This window comes from Euprymna scolopes, chromosome 3, assembly GCF_053919585.1.
Source record: "Euprymna scolopes isolate OS-2025 chromosome 3, ASM5391958v1, whole genome shotgun sequence".
Lineage (NCBI taxonomy): Eukaryota > Metazoa > Mollusca > Cephalopoda > Sepiida > Sepiolidae > Euprymna > Euprymna scolopes.
The window spans coordinates 90,058,451-90,085,469 of record NC_136484.1 but is presented as its reverse complement, the minus strand read 5'-3'; the positions used below and the strand labels follow the sequence as shown (position 1 = coordinate 90,085,469).

General features: G+C 31.5%; 1 protein-coding gene across 8 annotated transcripts in view; it reads left to right on the top strand.

The window, feature by feature from the left end:
- LOC145257294 (excitatory amino acid transporter 3-like) overlaps window positions 1-27,019 on the top strand; it is a 147,595-nt gene that overhangs the window by 33,200 nt on the left and 87,376 nt on the right. For 5 of the 8 annotated variants that reach the window (XM_080115653.1, XM_080115654.1, XM_080115655.1 and 2 more), the window contains exon 2: window positions 26,236-26,761. In XM_080115653.1, the coding sequence (XP_079971779.1) occupies window positions 26,274-26,761 (488 nt within the window). In that variant the 5' untranslated portion in view covers window positions 26,236-26,273. Of the gene's footprint in view, window positions 1-15,161; window positions 15,246-23,293; window positions 23,380-26,235; window positions 26,762-27,019 lie in introns of all 8 variants that reach the window. The other 3 variants (XM_080115650.1, XM_080115652.1, XM_080115651.1) reach the window with 2 other exon arrangements.

Here is a 27,019-nt window from a genome sequence, read left to right as displayed (position 1 = left end):
TATATATATATATATATATATATATATAGTAATTTATAATATATATATATAATTATAGTAATATATATATATAGTAATTTATAATATATATATATATAGTAATTTATAATATATATATATATAGTAATTTATAATATATATATATATAGTAATTTATAAAATATATATATATAGTAATTTATAAAATATATATATATAGTAATTTATAAAAAATATATATATATATAGTAATTTATAAAATATATATATATATAGTAATTTATAATATATATATATATATATAGTAATTTATAATATATACATATATAGTAATTTATAATATATATATATAGTAATTTATGATATATATATATAGTAATTTATAATATATATATATATATATAGTAATTTATAATATATATATATATATATATAGTAATTTATAATATATATATATAGTAATTTATAATATATATATAGTAATTTATAATATATATATATATATATATATATATATATATATATAGTAATTTATAATATGTATATATATATAGAAATTTATAATATATATATATATAGTAATTTATAATATATATATAGTAATTTATAATATATATATATATATATATATAGTAATTTATAATATATATATATAGTAATTTATAATATATATACATAGTAATTTATAATATATATATATATATATAGTAATTTATAATATATATATATATATAGTAATTTATAATATATATATATATAGTAATTTATAATATATATATATAGTAATTTATAAAATATATATATATAGTAATTTATAATATATATATATATAGTAATTTATAATAAATATATATATATATATATATAGTAATTTATAAAATATATATATATAGTAATTTATAAAATATATATATATATATAGTAATTTATAAAATATATATATATATACAGTAATTTATAAAATATATATATATACAGTAATTTATAAAATATATATATATACAGTAATTTATAAAATATATATATATATATAATTTATAAAATATATATATATAGTAATTTATAAAATATATATATATATATATATATATAGTAATTTATAAAATATATACGTATAGTAATTTATAATATATATATATATATATAGTAATTTATAATATATATATATATATAGTAATTTATAATATATATATAGTAATTTATAATATATATATATATAGTAATTTATAAAATATATATATATATATAGTAATTTATAATATATATATATATATAGTAATTTATAAAATATATATATATATATAGTAATTTATAATATATATATATATATATATATATATAGTAATTTATAAAATATATATATATGTATAGTAATTTATAATATATATATATATATATATAGTAATTTATAATATATATATATATATAGTAATTTATAAAATATATATATATATATATAGATAGTAATTTATAAAATACACATATATATATATATATATATATAGTAATTTATAATATTTATAAAATATATATGGCGATAAAGCTACACTGAATATTCAGCGTTTCATCCACTCTAGGATTCGTCAGGCTTATGCGCGAATTCTGTGTTTTTTTTATCGTTTTTATATGGTCCTCTTCTGTTGAGGATTTTAGTTAGCCAATCAGTTTTCTATTATCCACCGTGCCCCTTCCTATCAGCCAATGGGCATGCATTTTATTGAACAAAGGATCTTTTTTTAAACTAGTTTAGTGGTTTAAGGCAGACGTTTTATTTTTATTTTTTTTTAAATTTTTTTTATATAAATATACATATGTGTACACACATATATGCACATATATATACATATATATATATATACATACATATATGTGTGATCGTTTATGTATATTCATGTTTATTTAATTTATTTATTTGTTTATTTTCTATTGTTTTTGTTAGTTTTAAAACTATTTTGTATCGCTATCCTAGAGTAAATTTTATTTTGTGAACACAGTTATTTGCTATTTCTCTTCTACAGTTTAATATATATATATATATATATATATATATATATATATATATATATATATATATATATATATATATATATATATATAAATGCAACTCTGTCTCTGTTTGTGCGTGAGTTTGTTCCTTATAGATTCCGAAATGGCTGATCAAGTTTTCTTTAAAATTTAGAGAACTTAGTATATAAGTCTCGGAGTGATCTGAGTACAGCTTTGTCTCATATTACCCCCAATAATTACCGAGAGCCAATAAGTAAAACCGTTATTTTAATTTATTTATCATCAGTAAAGCCATTTTTTCCATGTTGTCGCTTAGCAACAATGATAGAACAACAGATCATGAAAATTCTACTATGGGTAAGTTGATAGCGTGTATTTTTTTGTTTGTTTTTTGCACGATGTGGTCTGTATGTTCAAACTCCGCATGTAAATTTCTGAATTTTTTTTTCATTAACGTCAAGGAATTTTATAAAGCTTGAAAAAGACGTGTTTTTTAGCAAAAGTAAATTATGTTTCTGTCTTTGAACGTCCACTGAATAAGCAACTGATCCTGAAAAATTGCAAAACAGTATACCCACATATTTAGTGAAAATGTGATTCAGAGATTTCTTATATGTCGGTTTAACAAAACATAGGCCCCCAACAACCAAATAGTAATAATATGCCCAACAACATAAGATAAGGAAGTTTCAACACAGTTGACTAATTGTAGAACTATACAGCAACAACCACATAAATTTTTACAACAAATAGTCGATGTTGATCCTGTTGTTTCTTTTGCATTCGGTTCAAGAAATCATAGCCCTCAAAACCTCTCCAAAGTAATTGGTTTTGAGCTGGAAGAATAGCTGCTAAGGGGACAAATCAGAGACGTTGGATTGTTGCTGACACAATGCATCCACTGTGTGGGGGTTACGTTGATCAGTAAAGTGTCAATAAAACCGAAATTTACTAAAATAATTTGTTTAGGATTATAATAAGTTTTTTATTTAATTATATGTACATATATATTTATATAATAATTATTAATTAGGACCTAAAAACAATAGTGTTTCATGCTTACGAAATCATCAGTGTAGGGTAACAATTCATGCCAGAAATAACTATATGTATATGTTTTTTCCTGAATTATATATATATGTGTGTGTGTGTGTGTGTGTGTGTGTGTGTGCGTGTGTGTGTGTGTGCGTGCGCGCGCGCGCGCGTGTGTGTGTGTGTGTGTGTGTAAGTTTTAAAAGCCAAAAGCAATGCATAAAGCACCAGAATCACAAGAGTAAAGAAAAGAAAAAACAAACAAACAGACGGGTATGTTCGAGTAGAGAAATGTCTAACTGTTTATTTATCTATCATTCCTCACCTCGTTATATAATTAATTTGCAACCAAGTTGTTGGTATGTCTGGTGTATATAAAGTCCATTCGCGGTATGGAACTTTGATTAATTTCGGGAGAAAATACCTCCCCTTTTCAAAAAGAAAACAAAATGGGGTGTATGTATGTATATATATATATACGTTTTTATTTCCATTTATTTGACATATATATTTATATAATTATTAATTTAGACAGACACACACTAGTGTTTCATGCTTACGCAATTATCAGTGTAGGATAATAATTCTACCAGTAATATAAGATGATTTTGAACACAAAAAAGAAAATATTATTACAAAGCAAAGCCTGGAAAAATCATGGATTGCATAGAAAAATGCGAGCATGAAAAGTAATATGATTCAGATTACACTTAGAAAAGTAAAACTGTTAAAACCGGAAAAGAAAAAGGCAAGGTATTCTAATAAAAAATATAATAAATTTATAACTTAAAATGTTACAGCATTAAGAATTTTTTTACAAAATTCAATTTAACATTTTATAATCAATTCTTAATTATTAACTAATAATTTTGTCTGTAGAAACCAATCCCAAGCACGATAGATTTATTTAGCCTGTTGACCATCCAGCAAACAGAGAAAGTATAAGGTTTTTAATCTCGAACCTGCGTAATCTCAAAAGAGCAGTGACAAAGTGACACATTCTCATGAGATTTGGGGCCCCCTTTATGCCGAAAAGAGGTCCTTGACCGTGTGTTTTTCCAAAGTGCACTACTTTGACTTGAAAATTTCCTTATTTCAAAGGAAGATAATTTTGTCGGCCATAGAAAGGGGACATCTTTTTAGTTTTCACTGGATACAATTCAGTTATGAAATTTATCATATCATAGTAGTTTGAGAATTTCTTTGAAAATTTGTCCAAGAAATATTTATGAATTTTTTATGTTCAGTTCTCAAGCAATTCTTTGAAAAAATAGAGCAGAAAATGATACATTTTTAGATGGTCAAAAATCGGACTCATTAGTGATTAAAAGAAATCTATTTATAAAAAAGTCAATGTGTATGCGTTATAAAAATCAACATATTAACATTAAAATAAGTTTCAATAATGGAGCATTTTGTAGTATAAACAATAAAACGAAAAAGTGGTCAAAAACAAATATATCTTCTTCTATATAAATAAAATGAACTCATTTTCTCCCTTGAGTTTGACCTTAATAGGATTAAAAGCCAAGACATTTCATGCAAATGTAATATGCACAAACTCCACCAAATTATCTGAGGTGTGCTACAGGCCTATTACCTCTACACTTTCTCGATAAGCGTACATTCCTATATTTTTTCTTGTGAAAGTTAACTGCAAAAATCGGTTAGAATCAATGGAAGTTGTAAAATATTTTCTCTCTATTCAATTCCTCCTTTGCCTGCTCCCCATTTACACCGCTGCTTGATCGTTCACTAGCAACTGCTACGAACGCACACCGATTTCGGCTTTAGTAGATTCTTACAAAACCTAAAATGCTTCCTATTGGGGGAAACGCACCAAGCTTATTTTACGTTGTTAAATTACCATTTTCTTCAATACATTTTCACACTACGAAAAATAAATAAAAACGGATTCTTTCCATTTTTTTTTCTTTCATCGCATAAACATACAATACATCATTTCCGGTTTATTTCGTTTCGTTTAGTTTCGTTTTTTTTTTAATGATCTTTTTCTCAACATTAAAAAAAAAAAATGACCCTGGTGTATAACTCTGTCCCGTGCGGAGGCATGGTAAATACGAATAATAATAATAATAATAATAATAATAATAATAATAATAATAATAGTATTTGAAAACGAGAATCGCAAACATTACAAATTCCTCTCTCCTAACAATAACAAATATATTCAAAATCAAATTAAATTTCCTCAGTGTTTATACGATCCCGAGCAAAACCGAGTTGCCCCGCTAGTAGTAAATAAATGTCATTAAAAGCAAAATAAGGTGGAGGTGTCATGTTTTAGGCTGAATATTCTGCGATGAACTAAATGGACCGTTTCGAGTGTCAGAAGGTGTCAAACTGACAAGCCAGTCTTATATTTTATTTTTAAATGAGTATTTGTCACCATGGCTTCATGATCTTCCATTGGCATGTCACTGCAAACTGATTTTTATGCACGACAATGCGCCATTCCACTCAGCCAAGGTTACAACATTTTACCTTAAGTCATTAGGTATTAGTGGAGAAAATTTGATGCTATGGCCACCTTGTTCTCCAGATATAAACCCAATTGAGCACCTCTGATCAATAATAAAGATGAAAGTTTATGAAGGAGTTGTTCAATTTTCGCCAGAGGATGAATTTTGGAGAAAGATTTTGGAAGTTTCTTATAGCATCACATCTTCTCAAATCCGCCGACTGACATCATCAGTTGACAAGGGGCTATTCAAAGTGATTTTGAAGCATGGGAGTTATGTTGATAAATAAATATTTCCCTAAACAATGGGATAATTAATGTGACAATAATGTGAAATTCGTTCTTGATTTTAATTAATATTGTTACTTGATATGTTCTTTATTTCGTATAAAAAGAAATATGAAATTAGAATATTGTTTTATAACCGAAAATATACATTTTTGGAGGCTTGCAATAAAGTTACCCATAATAACATTAATCACCAGAAAATAAAATTACCAGAAAATAAAAAAAATTAGCATAACTTTCAAAATATTTGTCCAAATTCCACAAAAATCAGGGAAATAAGGCACCTTTTTATGCTCTTACAGTGTACCAAATTTCACTTCTCTGCATTTTATAGCGATTTCAAAATTAAAATTTTTAAAAATTGCAATAAAGCGATACACAAGGTTTAGTATACAATATTAGCATAAGGCAGAAAAGACAACGAAACAAACGTAAAATATCTTTTTAAATGAATGTAAGAGAAAGTCCTTGAAAAGAAAAATGAATTTTTCTGAACACATTCGTTTGACTGTCTAACAAACGATTTGAAATAATAGAATTCTTTTTTCAAATTAATCAAAAATATTTGAGAAAAACATTATTTCAGAAGCAGCTCCTTTTTTTTTTTTTTTTGTTGATGAAGAAAAAGAAAGAAAAACAGCTTGAGTGAGTTGTTGAAAAGCAGTCACCAAAAAGAAGAAAAAATAATTTGAGAGTGTAGTCGAGAGGTCTAGTCGAAATATGAGAAGAAAGTAAAACACAACTACCACCTATAGATCTCTAAAGTTCAATGGCATTATGTAGAAGGGGTTAATTTCAAGACAGTTTACTGATATTGACTCCAGAAACTGCTTACAATGGCGGTTGATAATTTTCAATTCATTGATAGACTGGTGATTGCTACCCTTCATTTGCTTACAGTGATAATTATGACTTTTTGAAACCAAATGTTAGCTTCAAAACTTCAATCTTTCAAGAAATTGTTTTTCGGATTTTTGATTGGCCGAAACATAAAAGCCCAGACATTTTTATCATTACTAAAATGAAAAAGATTTTGGAGTCTTTTCTAAAAGTAAGCATTGTACATCTCTTTAAAAATCTCTTTAAGATCATGCATACAGATTGATTGGAAAATAACCGCATATTATTAAGTGCTAGTAATTTATTACTGGACTATAATTCTTACAATAAATAAATGTAATAACAGGAAAATGTATAGCGTGAGGTTTTCTTTAGAAGTCAATACGGGCGCTAGCATTCGACACTAACTTTTAAGATGCCTCGGAACCGCATTAACTGATTTTACAAGACCATTCTTTTCTTTACTAATGACTCAACACTTACCAAGTCTAAAAAAGTAATTTGAAAATTAGGATTAATGAGATGGATCGATTGACAGATGAATGATGATGAATATTATGAGGAGATTTAAAATCTCCAGAGATCATCAACTAAAACAACAGTTGAGCTAGAAAACAGCATTTTTCTCGTTGTCAAAAACATCACTGATGGATTGTGGGAACTAAATGAAAAACTAGAGGGACAGTCTCATAAACCTTGCTTCTTCCACTCTATTCATGTCTTGTAAGAATAATATAATAATTTCCAGGTATAGGAATTACTTTCCAATCATCCTGTATGTTCCATAATCTTTCTGTAAATATTACTACAATTAAGAACCAATTAATTATGTCAAATTATTACACATCTTTTAATAAACATGAAACAATAAGTTTTTTCTCTTTCTTTTAAGAGTGGAAAAGATTGATGGTTCGCTATAGTGTTAATTTAGTTAGGTGGAAAATGCCAGTGTACTAACCTTTTCATATCCGATTTCTTATTGTTAATTGTTCAATTATAGAAAGAAAACATAAAATGTGGCACAATTCTATCGTGGAGATGTGGAGGAGTTGGACTTAACATAACTTATCTATACCATTTCAAGTTCAACATGATAATCAACTTCAAAATTAGTCCTCGCGCGAAAGAGCAGGACACAAAATATTTTAAATAATTATAATAATAGAATAACAATAACAAAGACTTTCGCTAGCGAGGACTACTATTGGCCATAACCAGTTATACACTCCTTTTTAAATTTTTATCTGTATTTTTCTCGTTATGTACTGAATATTTGTTAATGAAACCTATATGAAATATGTTCCGTATTAAATTTTAAAGATTTTTTAAAAAATTTAATCTAAAAAAGTTATTTTAAAGTTTTTGTTAAAAAAATTAAGATTTTCTCATTATTCAGACCTGTATTACAAAGAGGGGGTTGCAAAAAATGAGTTGTGGTTTAGGGAGAAATACAAACTGAAACAGAGAGAATATTCAGACCTGTAATACTACAAAGAGGGGGTTGCAAAAATGAGTTGGGGTGTGAGGAGAAATACAAACTGAAATAGAGAGAAGGAGAGTTTTAAAATATAATCTTAAAAAGATAAGATACAAGTTAGAAAAGCATTTCATCCGAGGTATGAAAATTGTTAAACAAAATGTTTTTACTATAGGCTTTAAAAATAAAGGTACAAGATTCAATTTGAAATTTATTTATCTTCAAAGTGCACTTTTATACATTTTACAAAGTAAAGTATAAACATTTAATTTAAATTGAATCAAAAAATTATCTTGGATTTATTTTATGTAATGTGCATTTTGTTGCAATTTAAAAATATCATCTTTCATCTAGCAATTAATGATATAGATATAAAATTTCCAATGATTTTTTTAAAGTGCAACAGAATGTACATCACATAAAATAAATCCAAGGTAATTTTTTTTATTCAATTTCAATTAAATTTTTATACCTTACTTTGTAAAGTTTATAAAAGTGCACTTTGAAGATAAATAAATTTGAAATTGAATCTTGTACCTTTATTTTTAAAGCCTATAGTAAAAACATTTTGTTTAACAATTTTCATGCCTTAGATGAAATGCTTTTCTAACTTGTAAACTTATTTTCAAGTAAAAAATTAATCAACTCCAAAATGGATCAATCAACTCCAAAATGGATCAGTCAACTTCAAAATGGATTAATCAATTTCAAATTGGAAAACAACTTCTAAATAAAAAATAAATAATCAACTTCAAATTGAAAATTAATATAATACAAATAAATTTGATATTTATTCTATTTTTACTTCAAAGAAATACAAAATAATATAAACGTTCGAAAGAAATTTATTTAAAATTAAATATCATTTAAGTGAATTAAAAAGGGAAGTAAACTCTGTATTCCAGATATGAAGTTAATACAAATCGCAGGAGAAATATTATTAATAGCCTCGGAAATCATCTTTCATTGTTAAAGAGCCCTGGTCATCATCCCTTAAAATCCTAACAATTGAGTCTGCCATACTTCTTTTTATGTCAGCTTTTATGATTGACCAAACCTTTTCAATAGGATTAAACATTGGACTATCTATAGTCCAATGTTTAATCCTATTGAAAAGGTTTGGTCAAGTCTTAAAATTTGGTGTTTCAAAAATTCATCCTTCTCCACAACTTCTTCAATTGAAGTATGACAAGGGGCGTTATTAATAACTAAGATAACACCCCTTTCATAAATTTCATTCACCTTTCTAAGGCAATCCTTGATCCATTCTTTTTAATCCTCTTTTGTGAAAGAGCCTCTTCTAATTTTATGATGAATTAATCCATTGTTACTAATACACCCAATAACTTGGATGTTATTTCCCCTGGGTCTGGCTGCAATTCTAGCGCATCTTGTGCCTTTTTTAGAGCGACCTTCTATTCTTGAAATATGAAGATTAAAATTGGTTTCATCCATATAAAGAATTAGCAGACTTTGGAACTGAAATTCTAATAAAGCTACTGCGTCATCCTTTCCTTTCGCCTTATTGATGTTATTATGAGTAGCTTCTGGTTCATAATGAACAACTTGAGTCCAAGCGCGTTCTTATGCACTCTTGTGTCACACAAATCTCATAATTTTTTATTTATTTATTTGCGATGTCTTGAAGTGTGACCCTAGGAGAGTCTTCAATTAATTCGGCTATAAAATTCTTATGCTCTTGCATACTTTTTTATTTTCTTGCTCCTTCCGTAAAGTCAATCTTATCAGCACCCTGATGTATCCAACGATACGCTGTTGGCAGAAACATACCAATTTTTCTTGCCAGGTCTTTACAATTTTCTGCTGCAGCATGTGCATCTAAAGTCTGGGCCCTTTCTTTCGACAGCCACAGTTTTCTTGAGATAAGACCTCTTTGGAGCTGCTGCTTCTAGAGCTTCTTTTGTAGAGGTTTCTCCAGCATCATTATGAAACATCATTTTTGCTGATGCAGGACTTTCTTCTCTTACTTTTGCGGTAGGTTCACCCACTGCTTTCTTGGCCTCTAAGTTGTCTGTATTTTTGGGTTTTTCTTCACGCACACACACACACACACGTATATAAAATGAAGACGACCAGTCAGTTGTCTTACTCATGTGGTAAGTTAATTGAAAAAGAATTACCAATTTATCAAAAACATCTCAATTTGAATTTGATAAATCCATTCTGAAGTTGATTGTTCCATTTAGAAGTTAATTATTTCTCATTTTGCGGTTGTTTTCCAATTTGAAATTGATTAATCCATTTTGAAGTTGATTGATCTATTTTGAAGTTGATTAATTTTTTCACTTGAAATAAGTCCATTTTGAAGTTGATTATTATCATTTTGAACTTGAAATGGTATAGTTTCATTCATTGGTAAATAAATTCTAGGACAAAACAATGCATTTAATCAACTATCAACAAGTTTTCTCTTTGAAGCTCGTTCCAAAAGTAAAATCTCCTATTTAAACAAAAATTGAAGAGCTACGAAGATAGAAATGGTCCCTTTAAAATGAATAACCTTTTTGTGCTCCAGAATTTGTTTTTATATATAGTCACCACCTTTCTTAATGCACCTTTGCCAGCGATAAACGATATCTGAGGATTGACATCCGAAGCATGCTTTCTTGTACAATGGTCGTTCCAAAGTAAAGCCTTCTATTTTTTAACTAAAAAAGTTGAAGAGCTATGACGACGAGAGTTATACCATTAAAGCAAGCAACCTTTTGTGTTCTGCAATTTATTTTTCTATATATCACCATTCTCAACGTACTTTTGCCAGGAATTCAATGACACATCTCTGTTTTTGACGCTTGTCTAGGACAGGGGTAATTTTTTTTTTAGAGTTTCACACCGTCAATATCGGCAACAGATAAAAGAAACTTAATGCATAAGTTCAATCATCAGAGCAATATAATTTGTAATCCCCTCTGATCCATTCGATTGGAGTAACAAAATAAGAGCAAGTATTTTTAGAACACCTCTCATACAGTCATATTCCTATATTGTTATGGTGTTAAATGCTAATAAAACGAAAGAAACACAGGACTTTAAGAAACAAATATGTATTCACATATATTACAGGCAAGGCGGGTTGAGCAATACCATTCCTCAACTGTTGGGCATTTGCACACAACCTCCTTGGCCGCGTACTAGTTACCGGAAGTGACGTCAGCAGAAGAAGTGACGTCATGAGATAGTCCATTAATCCCATGGAGGGACGTCTCCAACATATATATAAATGTAAAATGACCAAAATAGCTACATAAAAATATTGTCATCACTTATTTTCACTCTAGGTTGATCTGTGTCATGAAAAATTCATTTTCAATCACATCACTTGATTTAGTTATTTAACTCTGGTATATCTATTAATAGTCTCTCACTCTTAGACACGGTTCAGAAAAAGTCTCATATCTGATTGGTTCTTCACCTCTGTTTTATCGCTGCAATGACGCATACCTATGCCAGTTTTACAAATATTTTAATGGGATGTGCTCTGATAAACTTATAGCACTTACCCCCTTGATGTACATACCCTTGATTAACTCGACAAGCAGTAAAATCCAACCCTTTCACTAGATGCCGGGAAACTCTACTTTTATAGTTTTTTCACTCAGACTGATAGACTTTGGAATACCCTCCCTGTTTCGTTGCTTCCTTGACTGTACTAACCAACTGAAGTTTAAATGTAATGTGAACAGACATCTCGCTGCTCAACCCACCACAAATAATAGCCCCTTACGATCCAAGTGAAAAAATGCTTTGTTTAGGGTGACACAGAGAAAAAACTGATCAATATTTCAGTTATTTTTCGTTTTATTACAAGGAAATACTCATTCTCTCATTCACATTTACTACGACCGACACCCATTACACCAAAGTTATTTATTTAGTAAGATACAGAAATTTCACTCCACTGGCTACTAACTCTGCAGATGCGCATTATAATAATAATATATCAAATTTACTAATTATTCAGCTTATAGTAAACGTCATTCGTTACTCATTAATTAACTGTTTGTACACACCTCAAATCAAATTCAGATAAGATCATGACAAGCCTATTTTATATGCATGAAATAGGCTTGTCATAATCTTATCTGAATTGCGTGCATCTATTACAGTACATTACATTTAGTATTATCAGAGATTTTCACTATCGTTTTAAAACATTTAATCGATTTTATCTAAAAATTTCAACAAGTATAAAATGGAAAGCATGAAATTGTCACTTTTGTATGCACAAAAATAATTAAGAGTTGTAAATGAGTAATTTTTTCTGATAAATGCAAATAAACCAACCTTTTATTTTCTCCATCGCTTCCAACCTACTTCTGACCCGAAAGGAAGGTTAAAAAAAAAAAAAAAGAAATACCATGAATCGTTTAAACATTTAAACGTAATGAATACTCTAAATTTACTGATTTTGGCATCATGGTTTTGTAGGGAGCACCAAAATTGACACTTTGGTGTCCAAAATGAAAAGGTCTACATACGGTTCAATGAATGCACTCGCATGAATTAATAAATACAAATAAAACATTCTAATCTAGTCAGATGCATTTCTTGAATTAATTAATTTGTCGTTTTGAATTATTCCAAAGGCATAAAAAGCTATTTTTTTCCTTCAATAACAAATTTGAGCCAACATTCACAATAAAGTTAACACCTACTTTACCTTAGCTTCTTTCGCCCCTCTGTCAGGCTTGAGAGAGCTAAATAATACAATTTTCAACTCACACACAGTCATAAGTATACACACTCTACAGTAACGCACATACCTACACATAACTCATTAACTCTTTCACGTCGTCGTCTGCTCATAGAAAACTGATCTATAAACTTATTCATTTTAAAGATATAAATTATTCATTTTAATATTCCTAACATTTATCACTGAAATTTCTACCATGAAAACAAACGAAATTATTGACTTCCTCAATATATCTTCTAATGAATGTTGGTTTACAATATATTAACAAACATTCTATATTTTCCAATGTAAACTTCTATTTCAAACATCTATAAAATATCTCTTTTGTGAACTTATTCTTTTGAACTCATTATTTTTGTTTCTGTTTATCATATAACATTTCTATTGGTCTTTCATTTAAACATTTATAAACATAAAAATTATTCCCTTTAGAATTGTTTTCTTTAAAGAAAATGTTAATAAAAACAGCTCTCCAAAGTTTAGTGTGTAACACTTGTCGGTAGTAAGTTCGCATCTCAGATGGGCTGTGTTTGATTTTTATTCTTATTTTGTCCCATTGAACTAGATCATTTCAAACTACAATACTAGGCCAATTGTTTATTTTTAATTTTCATGTAATCAACATCATTTATCGAAAATAACACATCAGACGACGCCAAGTACTCCTGCTAATTTATGTGGTGGTGGTGGGGGGGGGTAAGCTATTTTCATGCAAATATTATTTTCACTAAATTATACGATGGCACCCAATAATTATATATAATGAAAATGACATATATACAAACATTAAAACAAAGAATGTTGGTAGGTGCCCCTCTCACATATTGCATTTTAAAATGCTTTATTGTTATCAACTAGAAGTGATTATTGTCTCTCCTAATCCTATTTACCGTGTGATCGGTGATCAGGATAGAAACGTATTATATGAACAGAAGTTTTATTTATTTTAGGAAGGAAATGTGCCTTAATATAATCTTCGCATTCTTCAGAGTTTCTGACAGCATTTAATTTTGTTGTGACCGCGTTTTTTGACCTACTACAGGTTAAGAGAAGACTAGTTCATTGTTTGCAACTGTCAATGAATCTTTCCTTAGCGTGTAATTGTTCTTATGTGTTATTTTATTTATCTCATTTCCAGGAGGGTAGACATAATGTCAGGTGTGGAACGAACTGGATTCGAAATGGACACACCCGGATTTTCAGACTAGGTCACCGTAAAACGATGTCATATTAATGTTTTATTAACATTTACTTACAATCCGTCTGTTCAAAGCATAAAGTAAATTCCCAGTGAATCTTCTCGTTGTATTCCTACGCTAAGGGAATTTTATTAAAGTGTGTGTAAAGAAATAGTTCCTACGATACTGTTACAAGGTTAGCAAAGGCTGCACCTGAATAACAGGGAGCAATAATTTCTGTTGGACATGGAATATACAACCCAAGGGTAACTTTGTCAGTTCATTTTTGAGAATGCGCGATTGCTTTAATGGATACCATCACAGCCTTTGGAATTGATTTTGGGGAGTTCAAATTCAATCAGATTTATTCTGATTATTTGTACATTAAAAGATAATTAATCCGCAATTTTCTACCAATTTTTGGAAAAATAGCAATTTTTGTTTATTTAATAACATATTTAGTGACGGTATAATCAGCAGTTTTTGTTAGATAACATAAGTTAAGTGGCGTTGATTTTGTCGCTTGTGAAATGAATATACCCAAGATCAGTGGTTTTTAACCTTTCAATTATAGAGACCAGTTTTAGAACAAGAAATCGGGAAGCGATCCCAATCTTTTAAATATCTTATATATATTCATCTTCTTGTATAACAAACTGCCATATATTGCAATGATTGAATTATAGATTATTGATTTGTGAAGTAACTATGCATTCCCGATTAATTTAACGATTAATTTAAACTTTATGCATAAAAAATTAAAACGCTGCTAGAAAAAAGTGAATTGCAAATCAATTAAAAATTATTCGAATACACAAATTTCCACCATTATATAAATTATGTTCAAGAACTGACTTAATGAGACGGCTGATATTGCGGTTTTTAATGAGTAATTCTATCTTGGGTTCTGTTGTCTATAAGACACACATCAAGTCGTCTTCAACATTTATTGATTTTGGTACTTGTTTTTAAGGATGAGAAGTTCGGAGAATGTTGCTTTATGTAGTATTGGGAATCGCGATAAGTTCCTTATTGCCATTTTTGATATTATTGAGAATTTGGAAAAATTTTTGTCCCAAATTCTTGTTGCAGTTTACCAAACTATGATTTAGCTTCAAAATTGTTTTTTTAATTGATGAACTCTTTTTTTTGCTGCTTCAGGTACATTAGATACACTGGCATTGAAAGGATTGTAAAGAAGAAAGATTTGCAATATTCATCAGGAAAATAATTTTTATTTAAGCTGTAAGATTTTTCAAATTCTCTTGCATCGATTTTAATTTCATTTGTTGCTTCTTCAGGTGATAGGAACATGTATAATTTCTTTTGGTTAATTTTGGTGATCCAGAGTTCCAATTTAATTGTAAAGATAATATCTTTTCAGGCAAAAATATTATTGTACTTCTCTTACCCTGTAATCATGTATTAAATATCTAAAAAAAAAAAAAAATGTTGAACAGGTATACCAATTTGCACAGTGTAAATTTATCAATAAACAATAATTCATATTTGCATTTTGAGAAGTGCGAAATATTTGCAACCCTCATCTCAATTCAAAAATTTTCTCTAACGCCTTTCGAGAGTCACCTCTTTGTGAAATAGTAGTGCTTCACATAAAATCTTCACATAAAACTTGGAAGAAACGTGTTGCAAATAGCCTTGATTTAACCAGAATTACTGCTTTAATCATTCGGCTAAACCCTTCTTTGAATGCTTCAGCTAACGTCTTGATAGCTAATACTCGTTGATGAATCATGCAGTGAGTCCCATTTACTTCTGAAGTCACTTTTTTTTAACTAACGATTAGAGGCCAGACTTATAGCCGAGCATTGCAGGTGCTCTGCCAGTACAAACTCTGTGCAATTTCTCCCATTCGATCGAATGTTCTTTGAAGAGATTATCAATTAAAGAAAAAAAATATCGGCAACACTGGTTTGCAGAAGCTTACAAAACAAACAAACAAAAAAAAAACAATTGCCGAGGCCTGTCTAATCATGTGTCGCCATACCACAAAATGTGTGGGTCCACAATCAATAAGAGTTAGAAAGGGTTTACCACTGTAATGGATAATGTCCATAGCCACCCGCTGCCACACCTTCTTGATGTCCAATCGTTCTTTTCGCCATTGCTTTGGTGCAGGATCAATAGACTGACACGCCTCACAGTGCCTGACAATCTGCCTTTGTTACTGCTGTTGGTCGGCACGATTACAATGTGATGTTACCAGCTTTACTATCACTGATAGTCCATACTCAGAGACCAGACTCTTCAGCATGTCTAGCCTTCGCCGGATGAACATCTTAGCTGCCTTAGAGCGGATTCTTGTCCGTCTTGAAAGCATGTCAAACACCCAGTGGTAGACGCAGAGAGAATCCATGTACAGGTGCAGTTTCTTCGATTGCCATTGCAGTGCGAGATTTATTCCCTTTAAAACAGCGTCCAGCTCTGCTAAGTTAATATGCTGAGCATCACTCACGGGTCGCAGCCGACATGCCTCTTCAAACACATTCCCTCCTTGCTCTAATGCGACTCCCAATGTCAATAAACTAGCGTCGACCCACAAATTTACGTGGTCTGCATCAACACACCATCTTCCACAGGCAGGATCCTCCTTGTTGACTCTCTCTTAGGTCTCAGTTACCATCAGAGTTAGGAAAGCATCATCAAGCACATTTTCCCAACCTGTGGTTACTAAATTCGCTCTGCATTTGATGACACCCACATCTACATGGAGCCAGCCACAGGCTAGTAAGTGTTCAACAAGTTTCCCACACCAGAAAAAAATGGTCTGCCTCGGAACAACGTCAGGGATGCCTGGAATCCCACTGCCACACCTCCATCGTAGGGTGCCGTCTTCCTCACAGATGTTTAATCCCAATACGCATGCTCCATCCCTCAGACGTTCAGGATTCTTGCACTGCAGACCAAACTGAGCCAATTTTTCCCTGACACACAATGCAGATTGTATGTCCTCATTGATGTACACATCGTCAATGTAGGCTGATGTTGCATCCTCAATGGTCTTTTCTTGAGACAACACCGCATTCACAATGGTCTTCATGTGGTGCCACATTCAGACCAAAGCCGAGTCATGTTAGGCAGTATCTCTGCCCCGAAACCACACTGTTTGGAACAGCCACAGCGTCTCATCTACTCGCTACTGTAAATAGGCCTTCCACAGGTCTAATATTGACACATTGGAGCCCTTCTGGTGCCATTCCTTTCCCGAATCTTTCATACAAGGATCCATTGCAAATGCTTTGTACAGCACATTTTTTATAGCGGTCACATCAGCCTTCTCGGTGGCACTAAGTTGTTGATACACACTCAGAGCACCCCCAGCCAATCTCAGAGGAATCGCAGTGTGCACTCTCTTTACCTCACAGAGATTGCAGGTCAACTCAACCCTCTCAACCCAGTCAACGACAGATGTGGACTCATCAAACTCTGGAATCGGTCATTTTTCACAGCAATAGCGAAGATAGCTTGTATCAAATTCAACTTCAATCGTCACCAATGCTCGCAATAGTAACACAATAACCTCGTGACTGTAAACGACACTGTTCCCTCCTCTCACTCAAGCTTGCTTATTATGCAGTTTTTCACCTTGTCTCATTTGCATGTGTGCCCTCTGTTTTCTCGTGATCTTGCGATCTCGTGATACCACAGTTTATAAAATACCAGGCGCCATCTTTTTTTCTCTTTTTCCACTCAACACTTCTGTGTGGCAAGTCCACCCCTCCTCCGTCACGCCACCGCTCGCACGCACATCCACACAATGCACAAATATGCGGATGCTTGCTACTCTGGTGAGTATTACATCAGCATTCAACAACACAACGAGAGTTGATTTACCATAAAACAGACAACCCAAACTAATTGTTTTGTGTTTTGTTTTATCATAATCACAACTGTCAAATGCAATATCAGATCTCATATTTGTGTTTAACAAGTTTCTTTCACCAAAAATCAGTAAATTTGTTTTTCTAATCCACTCGTCTTCTGATTTGCTTGTTGCCGACTTATGTTGACAAGTGACGAAGTTAATGGATATTGACTTTTGTGGATAAAAAGAATTTGATGCACACAAATCATCTCGCAATATGATAACCTATTCTACGTCAATTAGAATCAGTATTTTATGAATAGGACCTACCAGAGGAAATCCTTACTGGCAACGATATTGCCTACTACAGTAAATAATTAAAGCGCTTCCTAAATGGATATAGAATTCAATTTTAATTGCAATGTGCACATGTGCCAAGTGGCAATGGCATAGCAGATGTATATCATTGAATAATAAAGAAAATTGTCATTAGAAAGCTATGTACATTTGTAGATGTGATATACAAATATAGGTTGACCCCATTCTAAATGCTCATATCTCGGAAATTACTTGATGGATCTTAATGAAACTAACTACATTTTATGTTGAAAGTCATAAGTTTTATTGGCTAAATTTACAAAGAAAAGTACAAATATTTGTTGGTTCTTTGAGGCTCACATTTACTCCGAAGAAAAATGGCCCATAAATTTTTTTCTTGGATATTGCACAAAACGTATTAACTTTTGGTGAGTTCCTCTCATGTTTAGCTGTGCCATGAGGACTTTATTCACCCCAAATGCGAACATTATGTTTATTAACTTTTGCCACTCATGTGAAACTTGGTTACATCACTAAAAACTAGCCGATCATCGAAATCATCTTCTTTGAGTTTATCAAGCATTTCAACACATAATTCTTTACGTTTTCGCTTATCACCTTCCTCCAAGGCCTGAACAAACTGCAGCTTGTTAGGTTTTAAATCAGAACCTGCTTTAGTGTCTCTGCTAATGTTGATGACCGTCCTGGCGATTTAGGTATGCATAAGCAGCCCTTTTCTTGTAATTTTTGGTGCCAAGTCCTAATTTGTTTTGTAGTTGATGCCTTCTTTGCAAAATTTATGAAGAAGGCGTTTCACTGTCTTCGGTGACTGAGTCCGAGCATACTATAACATGCAAAATGCCTTTTCATTTGAAGTAAACGGCATTTCTTAATCTGAAAAGATAGAAATGCCAAACGTTACACACAAAAACTTGAAACGTTTCTACACAAGCTGTAAAAATTTGAGGTCATTCAAACGAAAATCGTCAAAATTATTGGCCTACAATATGGATTTTGGGACATGACACCAAGGGACTGTGGCTATGTGTTGTGGAAATCACTCGGGATCGTATTCTGGGTCTCAAAGCATCATATGTAGTCCAACGTTATGAGGACATTGACCAAATGCATTCCAACTGGTTGCTTTATCAACCATTCTATACCCATGCTGCATTTAAAAGATGTGCAAAGCATTGGTTTTAACGCAATTTAGTTAGAAATTGTCAGTCCCCCAAAACAAAAACAAAAATTGGTTGTGAATGACAAATATTTATTAGAACACAGGTAATTAACAATAATAAAAACGAAAATGTTTGTTCTTGTTGGGATAAAAATAATTGAGGAAGTTGACTGCTACAAGTCTTGGTTATGAAACTTTGAAATTTACTTTGTGCTCTTGTCCATTACAAGAGGACAAATTTGGAAAGAATTCTTCTTATTCTTTTTTTATTCTTGCTTTCAATTATTCGCTGACTTTTACTTTATCTCGGTTTGTCTCTATGACTGATGATTGACTGAACTCCCTAAGTGTCAATTCTCTTATTGAAAACTTTCACTTGAGACATGTTTTATAATCAATCGTGAGTCATACCATGTTTTCTTCTTTTTTATGATTGGTTAGTCAATAAAAACTTTTGTGTCAGCTAAAAAAAAAGTTGGATTCTAATGCCAAATAACAATATGTAGCCTTGGCTTGATAAGACAGGTTCACTCGTATGACCATTTTAATTTGTTAATATAAATTGCTTGTTTTATAATCTATCTGACCTGTAGATTATTTTTTTTATAATTCAGTTCAGTGAAATTTTTTTCCTCCAGTTGTCTATTCAACTCCAAAGGAATTGTAAACACAGTTCAGTTTGAGTACTTCCATTTTAGATGCAAAAAATACCTTTTTAAATTACGATTTGATAATGATCTTTAAATTACGATTTAATAATGATCTTTTCAACTTTCGTTATTCATTATTAAAACCAACGCTTTTGGTTATCACTCAAATACAATTTATAATTTGGAATTAATCGCTTGTGAAAATAAACTTAATAACATTACTTATTCCATGGTTAATTTAATTACTTAATCAGTTAATATTGCACAAGAAAACTCTCTATCAAGTCGCGGTACAAATAAAAGCATGTATTTGCTCGAATGAAGAGAAGAAATACATGAATTACTAAATGTAATTGACACTGTATTTATTTATTTGCAGACTGTTATCCTCATCTTCATTGTTGTTGTGTTTTTTTTTGTTTTTTTTTTCACCATGTTTCAGCCGACTAATCCTCTGTCCTTCATCAGGTGATTAACCGTGATGGGATAGAAATGCTGGGTCCTGTAACTGTATCCCCAGTAATTACTGCCTTCCATAGTTGCTGTTGTCTCATCACGTTTTGACCAACTAAACCTCTGACCTGCTTTGTGAAACAACAGTTGTAAAGATGGGGATAACATCCCTCAAATAAATAAATAAATACACAAATTACTCATCTCAAAGGATTCCAATAAAAATAATATATAATAAGTGACGCTGTTTAGATAAAGCATCATTAATTTCAGGAAAGGGTGTATGACTAGTAACATAGGTGAACACTCCTTGTTGATCAATTGAACCCTATACCACATGAAGGATCTCCACTCCGCACTTGAAATAACCCCACCAGCAAGTTATTGTCACTTGAATTAGTCAACTGGAAGTGAATTACTTAGCTTATATTACCAACGAACACCTGATGACAAACCTCAACAGCCCTAACAGCTTTTCTGAAAATTCAATGAGGAAGAAGTTTAGGCAGACCTCTTTTGAAGGAGAACAAAGAAGTAAAAATGTGCATCCGCACTGTTATTTGTGTGACCATAAAACTTGTAAAACTTTGTAAAAATCATTGATCAAGACTGTAACCTGCTAATGGAGAGGGTGAAAATGATGTACTCTTTTTACAAGGAAAATGTTGTTTTTGTTTGTCATGATAGGCATATGTGTAGAAAACGACATCATTTTGCCATAAAAAATATTGCTTATATTTCAGTATAGAAAAAAATAGTTTCTCACTGAGTTTGATTTATTAAGATAATATGGATGCTCATAATTGAAAAGAATGTTGGGAGAATGATTCTATTTGCATAGAAATATGCGAATGTTAAATAGAAATAATTCGATCACATCTTTAAAAACATTTCATAATATTTTTTTCTGAGAATTTCAGTGTAAGACACAATTTTCAAAGAAGTTTCTTGGTTTTTTTTTTTAGCTTTTGTTCTCTTTATTTTTCTGGTGGTATAAATCCCGAAGAATCAGCCCCTCATGGAGAAATAAACGAATACATCCAATGTTATTGACGGTTATTGACCGTGTGAAATGATGTGTATGTATGGCATGAATTTAAATCATTTAGTTAAATATTTTATCACAGACGACACATTTCCCAGACCAGCAAGATCAACATGCCTCAGTTCTAGATCTATTTCTGATAATTGTATAATGAATGCCCACAGCCCACTCGAGAATGATGATCACGCTGTGATAATGGTAGAAATCGCCCTAAATTCTCGACCCAGAACTGAAGATCCCCTGCTCAAAACAGCAGGGTATTACAATTACATTACTGGGAAGCCATCAGGGATCTCATCAGAAATGCTCCACTGGGAAATATCTTTTCTCTCCTAGCTGAACAGTGCACAAATGAAACCCTTGAATGGTTCAAAACGGCAACTGAAGCACATGTTCCTACACGGAAATTCTATAGCAAGCCCCACTCTCCCTAATGGTTTACTTGTACCTGCGCAGCTGCCATTGCTCAAAGGCAACATGCGTACCGCAGATTCAACTGACATAAGTCCAGTTCAAACAGACAGAAGCATACAGAAGCTAGAAGTAATTGCAAGAGAGAAATAGCGACAGCTAAGACAGAATACACTGAAACCACCAGAAAACGCATCGAAGACCAGAAATATGGTACCCATGATTTTTGGAAAATCTACAACAGTGTAGTAAATAATGGGCAGTCAACGATTTCCCCACTATCAAACAATCATGAGGTTGCTTGCACGGCAACTGAAAAGGCTAACCTGCTTGCCAGTTGGTTTACCTCAAACTCCAGTGCCAGTTTGGCGCCTCTCTTTTTTTAAAAGTAATACAAGCAAAATCTATAATACAAAGAAAATGTTTTTTCTTAAAAGTGTGAATGAGTTACATTGATTTGTGCTTCTATGTGTTTGGGAGCATCAATTTTTATTCCAGTTGTTCTTCTAATCCAATATTTTTTTCCACTATATATATATATATATATATATATACTTCTTTTTTTTCTACTATATATATATATATTGCATTATTTTGTTTTATTGACAATAGACTGGTGATAATCACTTCTTCAGTAAATTTGATATCAACTTCATATTGCTAGTGATTTTCTTTCAATTTTCTGTGCTTTCCACTGCCACCATGTATAGTTGGTTTTGGAGACATTTTGTAGTATATACAACAAAACGAAAAGTTATATATTTGCTGAAAAAGCAAATATATAACAATTAAATGTGACTAAACGCAAAAAACGTTACCCTTCTACCTACCTTAAAATTTTGTTTGTGGTTTAAATTATTTTAAAGCATTTATTTATTACTAAACACGAGTAGGGTTTAATGGTTAAGTTAAACGAGAACAAAATGGCTAACTTATGTCAGCCATTTTGGCATGTGATGGTTATCTAGGGAGTCTCGATAATTAATCAAAAATCGAAAATTAAACAAAATATTAACGGAAACCCACCCAATAAATGTCACTATAGCATTAAAAATAAAGTTAGTTTCAAGCTCGTTCATGCATTTTATTTCATTTTTCGATTTTCGAGTGCATTATCGAGACTCACCAGATGACCGTCTCATGTCAGCCATTTCATTCTTGGTCTAACTCAAGCACTAGACACTACTTTGTTTTAGAATAAATAAACCCTTTAAAATAAGTTCAATTACGAAAATCTTATCCCGGTAGGTGGAAAAGTAACTTATCTTGCCTTTGGTAACATTTAATCGTGATATATTTGCTTTCTACTACTTTTTCGTTTTATTGCCAATACTACAAAATGCTAGATTTTTGTTATAAATTCAATGAAAAACATTGTTCTGTTAATGTTTCCTTAACATTTATTTACAGGCGGTGTGTTTATGAGCATCATAAGTTGATATTGCATCAAAATCATCGGTGAAGAGTTCTCGTACTCATTGAATGTGCATAAGATAATGACTTCCAGCTTGACCAGGTCTCTTCTACTAATTTTTTGTGGCATCAACAATGACATTGAATAACATCTAAGTATAAGCATTGAAGATTATAACTCTATATCAATAAAACAGTATATGTATATATGTGTGTATGTCTGTGTGAAAATATTTAACCGATAAATTCATTAACTACTGGTCACTTAACACTGAAATTAACAGGAAATAGTAATCATCCACTACATCGATGGTTTAGAACGAGTAAAATCTTTGTTTGGATGGATGAATAACAGAAATATGAATGACAGAAATATGTCGGCAAGTCGAAATGCAAAATGTTCATTTCAACTTGCCGACATATTTCTATTACTTTTGCGCATACACAAATGCATTCATGGCTTGAAGTGGTCTCATTTTTAATTTTCTTATCTATCCGTCGATAGTTCAAGCGGTAGAGAATGCGGCTGGAGTGTGAAAAGTTTTGATTTAGATTCTACCTGACAGAACAAAAGTAATTTTTGAAAACTTTTGAAATCAGCATTATACATATATACATACATATATATATATATATATATATATATATATATATATATATATATATATATATATAATATTCAATAGAGAATTTGCTTTATAATAATAAAAACAAAATCAGCATTAATTAAAATATATTTAAGCGTATTTTACGACCAAGTTTGGCTGGCCGTCCCCTTCCCCCACCGTTAGTACAAGAATAAAACATTCTTATGTTTAAAAGGAAATTATTTTTGACTTGATATAATGATCAAGTTTATTTAGTTTAGGAATATAATTTATGAATACATAAATTATTTTTTTTTTACTTGGGGTTACTGCTTTTCAAGGCCTGGGAATCATTTTAGGATAAGGGTTCATGAGGGTTAGGTAGATGATGAGAACACTGTGATGATCAGTAGTGGTTAAACTTGGGTAGGGTCTAATTATATAAGAGAATGACTCAACAAAAACTTATTTACATTAGACTTGAAAACAACCATGTTATAGTCTGTTAGCAAGCAGCCTCACGCTATTGTGTTCCACAGAAGAACAGTTCTAAGAAAGAAATTCTGTTTATGGAATTTTTGTTAGTTTTAAGTACGGATAGAGAGTGAGAGAAATTATTGAAAGTTGTTGTAGCTAGACGAGTATTTGTTGTGATAGTTTTAAAGGAGGTGGACTATAGATTGATGTCCAGTCGAACACCTACCATAAAAGTAAGGATAGAGCAACGTCTCTTCTGCGAGAAAGAGGCAGTAGGGAGGCGAAAAGGTCCTCACCCGCTAGATTTCGAAGATGGTTTTGTATCATGTCAAGGCAAGAAAGCATGCTTGTAGGAACTCCTCCCCAGATGTGGCAGCAATACTCCATCTGAAGACATGTTTGGCTTTTCTACAAGTAGAAGATTGCGTCGGGAGTGAGATATTTTCTGGAGTGGCAGAATGATCCCATCTTTACTCCTGATCTGAAATGGAACATGTACATCAAATCTGTTGCCAAAGTCGCTGGAAAAATGGTGGGATCCTTCTACCACTCCAGTAGATATCTCACTGCTGATGCAATTCACTATCTATATAAAAGCCAAGTACGTCCAAGAATGAAGTACTACTGCCATATCTGGGCAGGAGCTGCTAAAAACAGCCTATCCTGCCTTGACAGAGTACAAAATAGACTTCGTAGCCTAGTGGGGGATGCCCTTTTCTCTTCCCTGCAACCTCTCTCCCACAGAAGGGACGTTGCGAGCCTGTCATTGTTTTATTGTTATTTATATGGGAAGTGTTCGTCTGAGCTTTAATCTCTGGTCCCCCCCCTCGCCAATCTTTCACGAAAAACACCCATCTAGCTGAAACCACTGTCAGTAATTTTCCCACTCTTTATCTGTGCCTAAATCAAAACATAGATTCCATGAACAAAGCTTCTTTCTTAGAAGTGCACGCCTGTGGAACTCTTTTCCATTTGTCTGTTTCCCACCCAACTACAACTTGGATGTCTTCAAGTCCAACATAAACAAATTCCTGATGAACTGCCCCCTTAAGTGAGACACCTTATCAGATCTCCATTACTAGCGATTACTACGATATTATCCTATTGATTACTGTACACGCAATAACCCTTATCCCCGAGTGGCCTCCGGGCCTTCATAAGTAGTGACTTCCTTGTAAAAAGAAAAAAAAAAGTGATTTTGAATGATAAGAGTTTTGAAAAATAATATAAAATTAGAGCATTTTATTTTATTAATTTATTTTATTGCGGACTATTATCCTCATCTTTCTGGATAGAGACGTTGAATCTCTACGTTTCCAGGTGAGAATTGTCTGAAGATAACGGTTTCAATCTTACCCAAAGCCGGCCAGAAGTTTACTTGGCCAAAACGTGGTGAGACGATGGTAATTGCTGAGAATGCAGTTAGAAGATTCAGAGTTCCTATCCCGTCACGGTTACCACCTGACGAAGGCCAGAGGAATAGTTGGCCGAAACGTCGTGAAACAACAACTAAGAAAGATGAGGATAATAGTCCACAATAAAATAAATTAATTAATAATACTCATCTCAATAATGAATTCCAATCGAATAATATGTATATTTTATTTTATATTTTGTCAGGATTAGCAACACGTGGGTAGAGAATTTAAATTAATTATTTTTATGGAAGAAAAAAGTCAGTGTTTCTTAATAGTATTGACCGACATAATTTCAAAAAGAATATTACTTTTAACAGTAAATTATACAGATTAGTGTAAAAAGCGGCATAGAATTTTCACCAGCTTCTACTAATAAATAAACTAATTTGATACTTGATTAATTGATTATTTAAGATTATGCAAATTAATTAATTTCTCTTTTTCTTTCTTTTTACAGATATAATACACAATTGTCGAGTTAAAAAAATAAATAAAATGGGTTGTATCAAGAAAAACAATACAGTCGCCCTTGAACATCTAAAATCTTCTGAAAATTTGAAAAAAAGCAAGAAATGTTCACCAATGATCAAAAGCAATATCCTTGTTATTCTTTTAATTCTATCGATGGTCGGAGGTATCGGTGCTGGCATTGGCCTTCGTGAGGTTTGGTCACCCAATGAACACAGAAAACTGTCGTATTTCAATTTCCCCGGGGAAATTCTGCTCAATATGTTGAAAGTGTTGATCTTGCCGCTGATTGTTTCCAGTCTCATATCATCCTTAGCATCTCTTGATACAAGAGCATCAGGAAAAATAGGATTACGCGCAATCGTCTACTATTTATCCACCACAATAATCGCAGTCCTGTTGGGAATCCTCTTTGTAATGACCATCAAGCCAGGACTTTACGGAAATGTAGAAACTGATGACAAACCCCCTGAAAAAGAGATCAGTGGAGTTGATGCCCTCTTAGATTTGATCAGGTAAAAATAAAATATTAATCCTTTTTTTTTTTATTATTCAGAAGCGACACCAGAGGGAGCAGAGGAACGAATGGAGCATAATTATTGAAAAATCTGGAAAAAAATAATTTGTTAATTTTTATGTGTAAAATAATTATAATTATTTATTTTTACTTTTATTCACTTAAAACAAGAAACTCTCATCTACTCTTTCAATGTGACCAAACCAATGAAGTCTCCTGTTCAGCACAATCTCTCTATACTGACTGTCCATGTTTA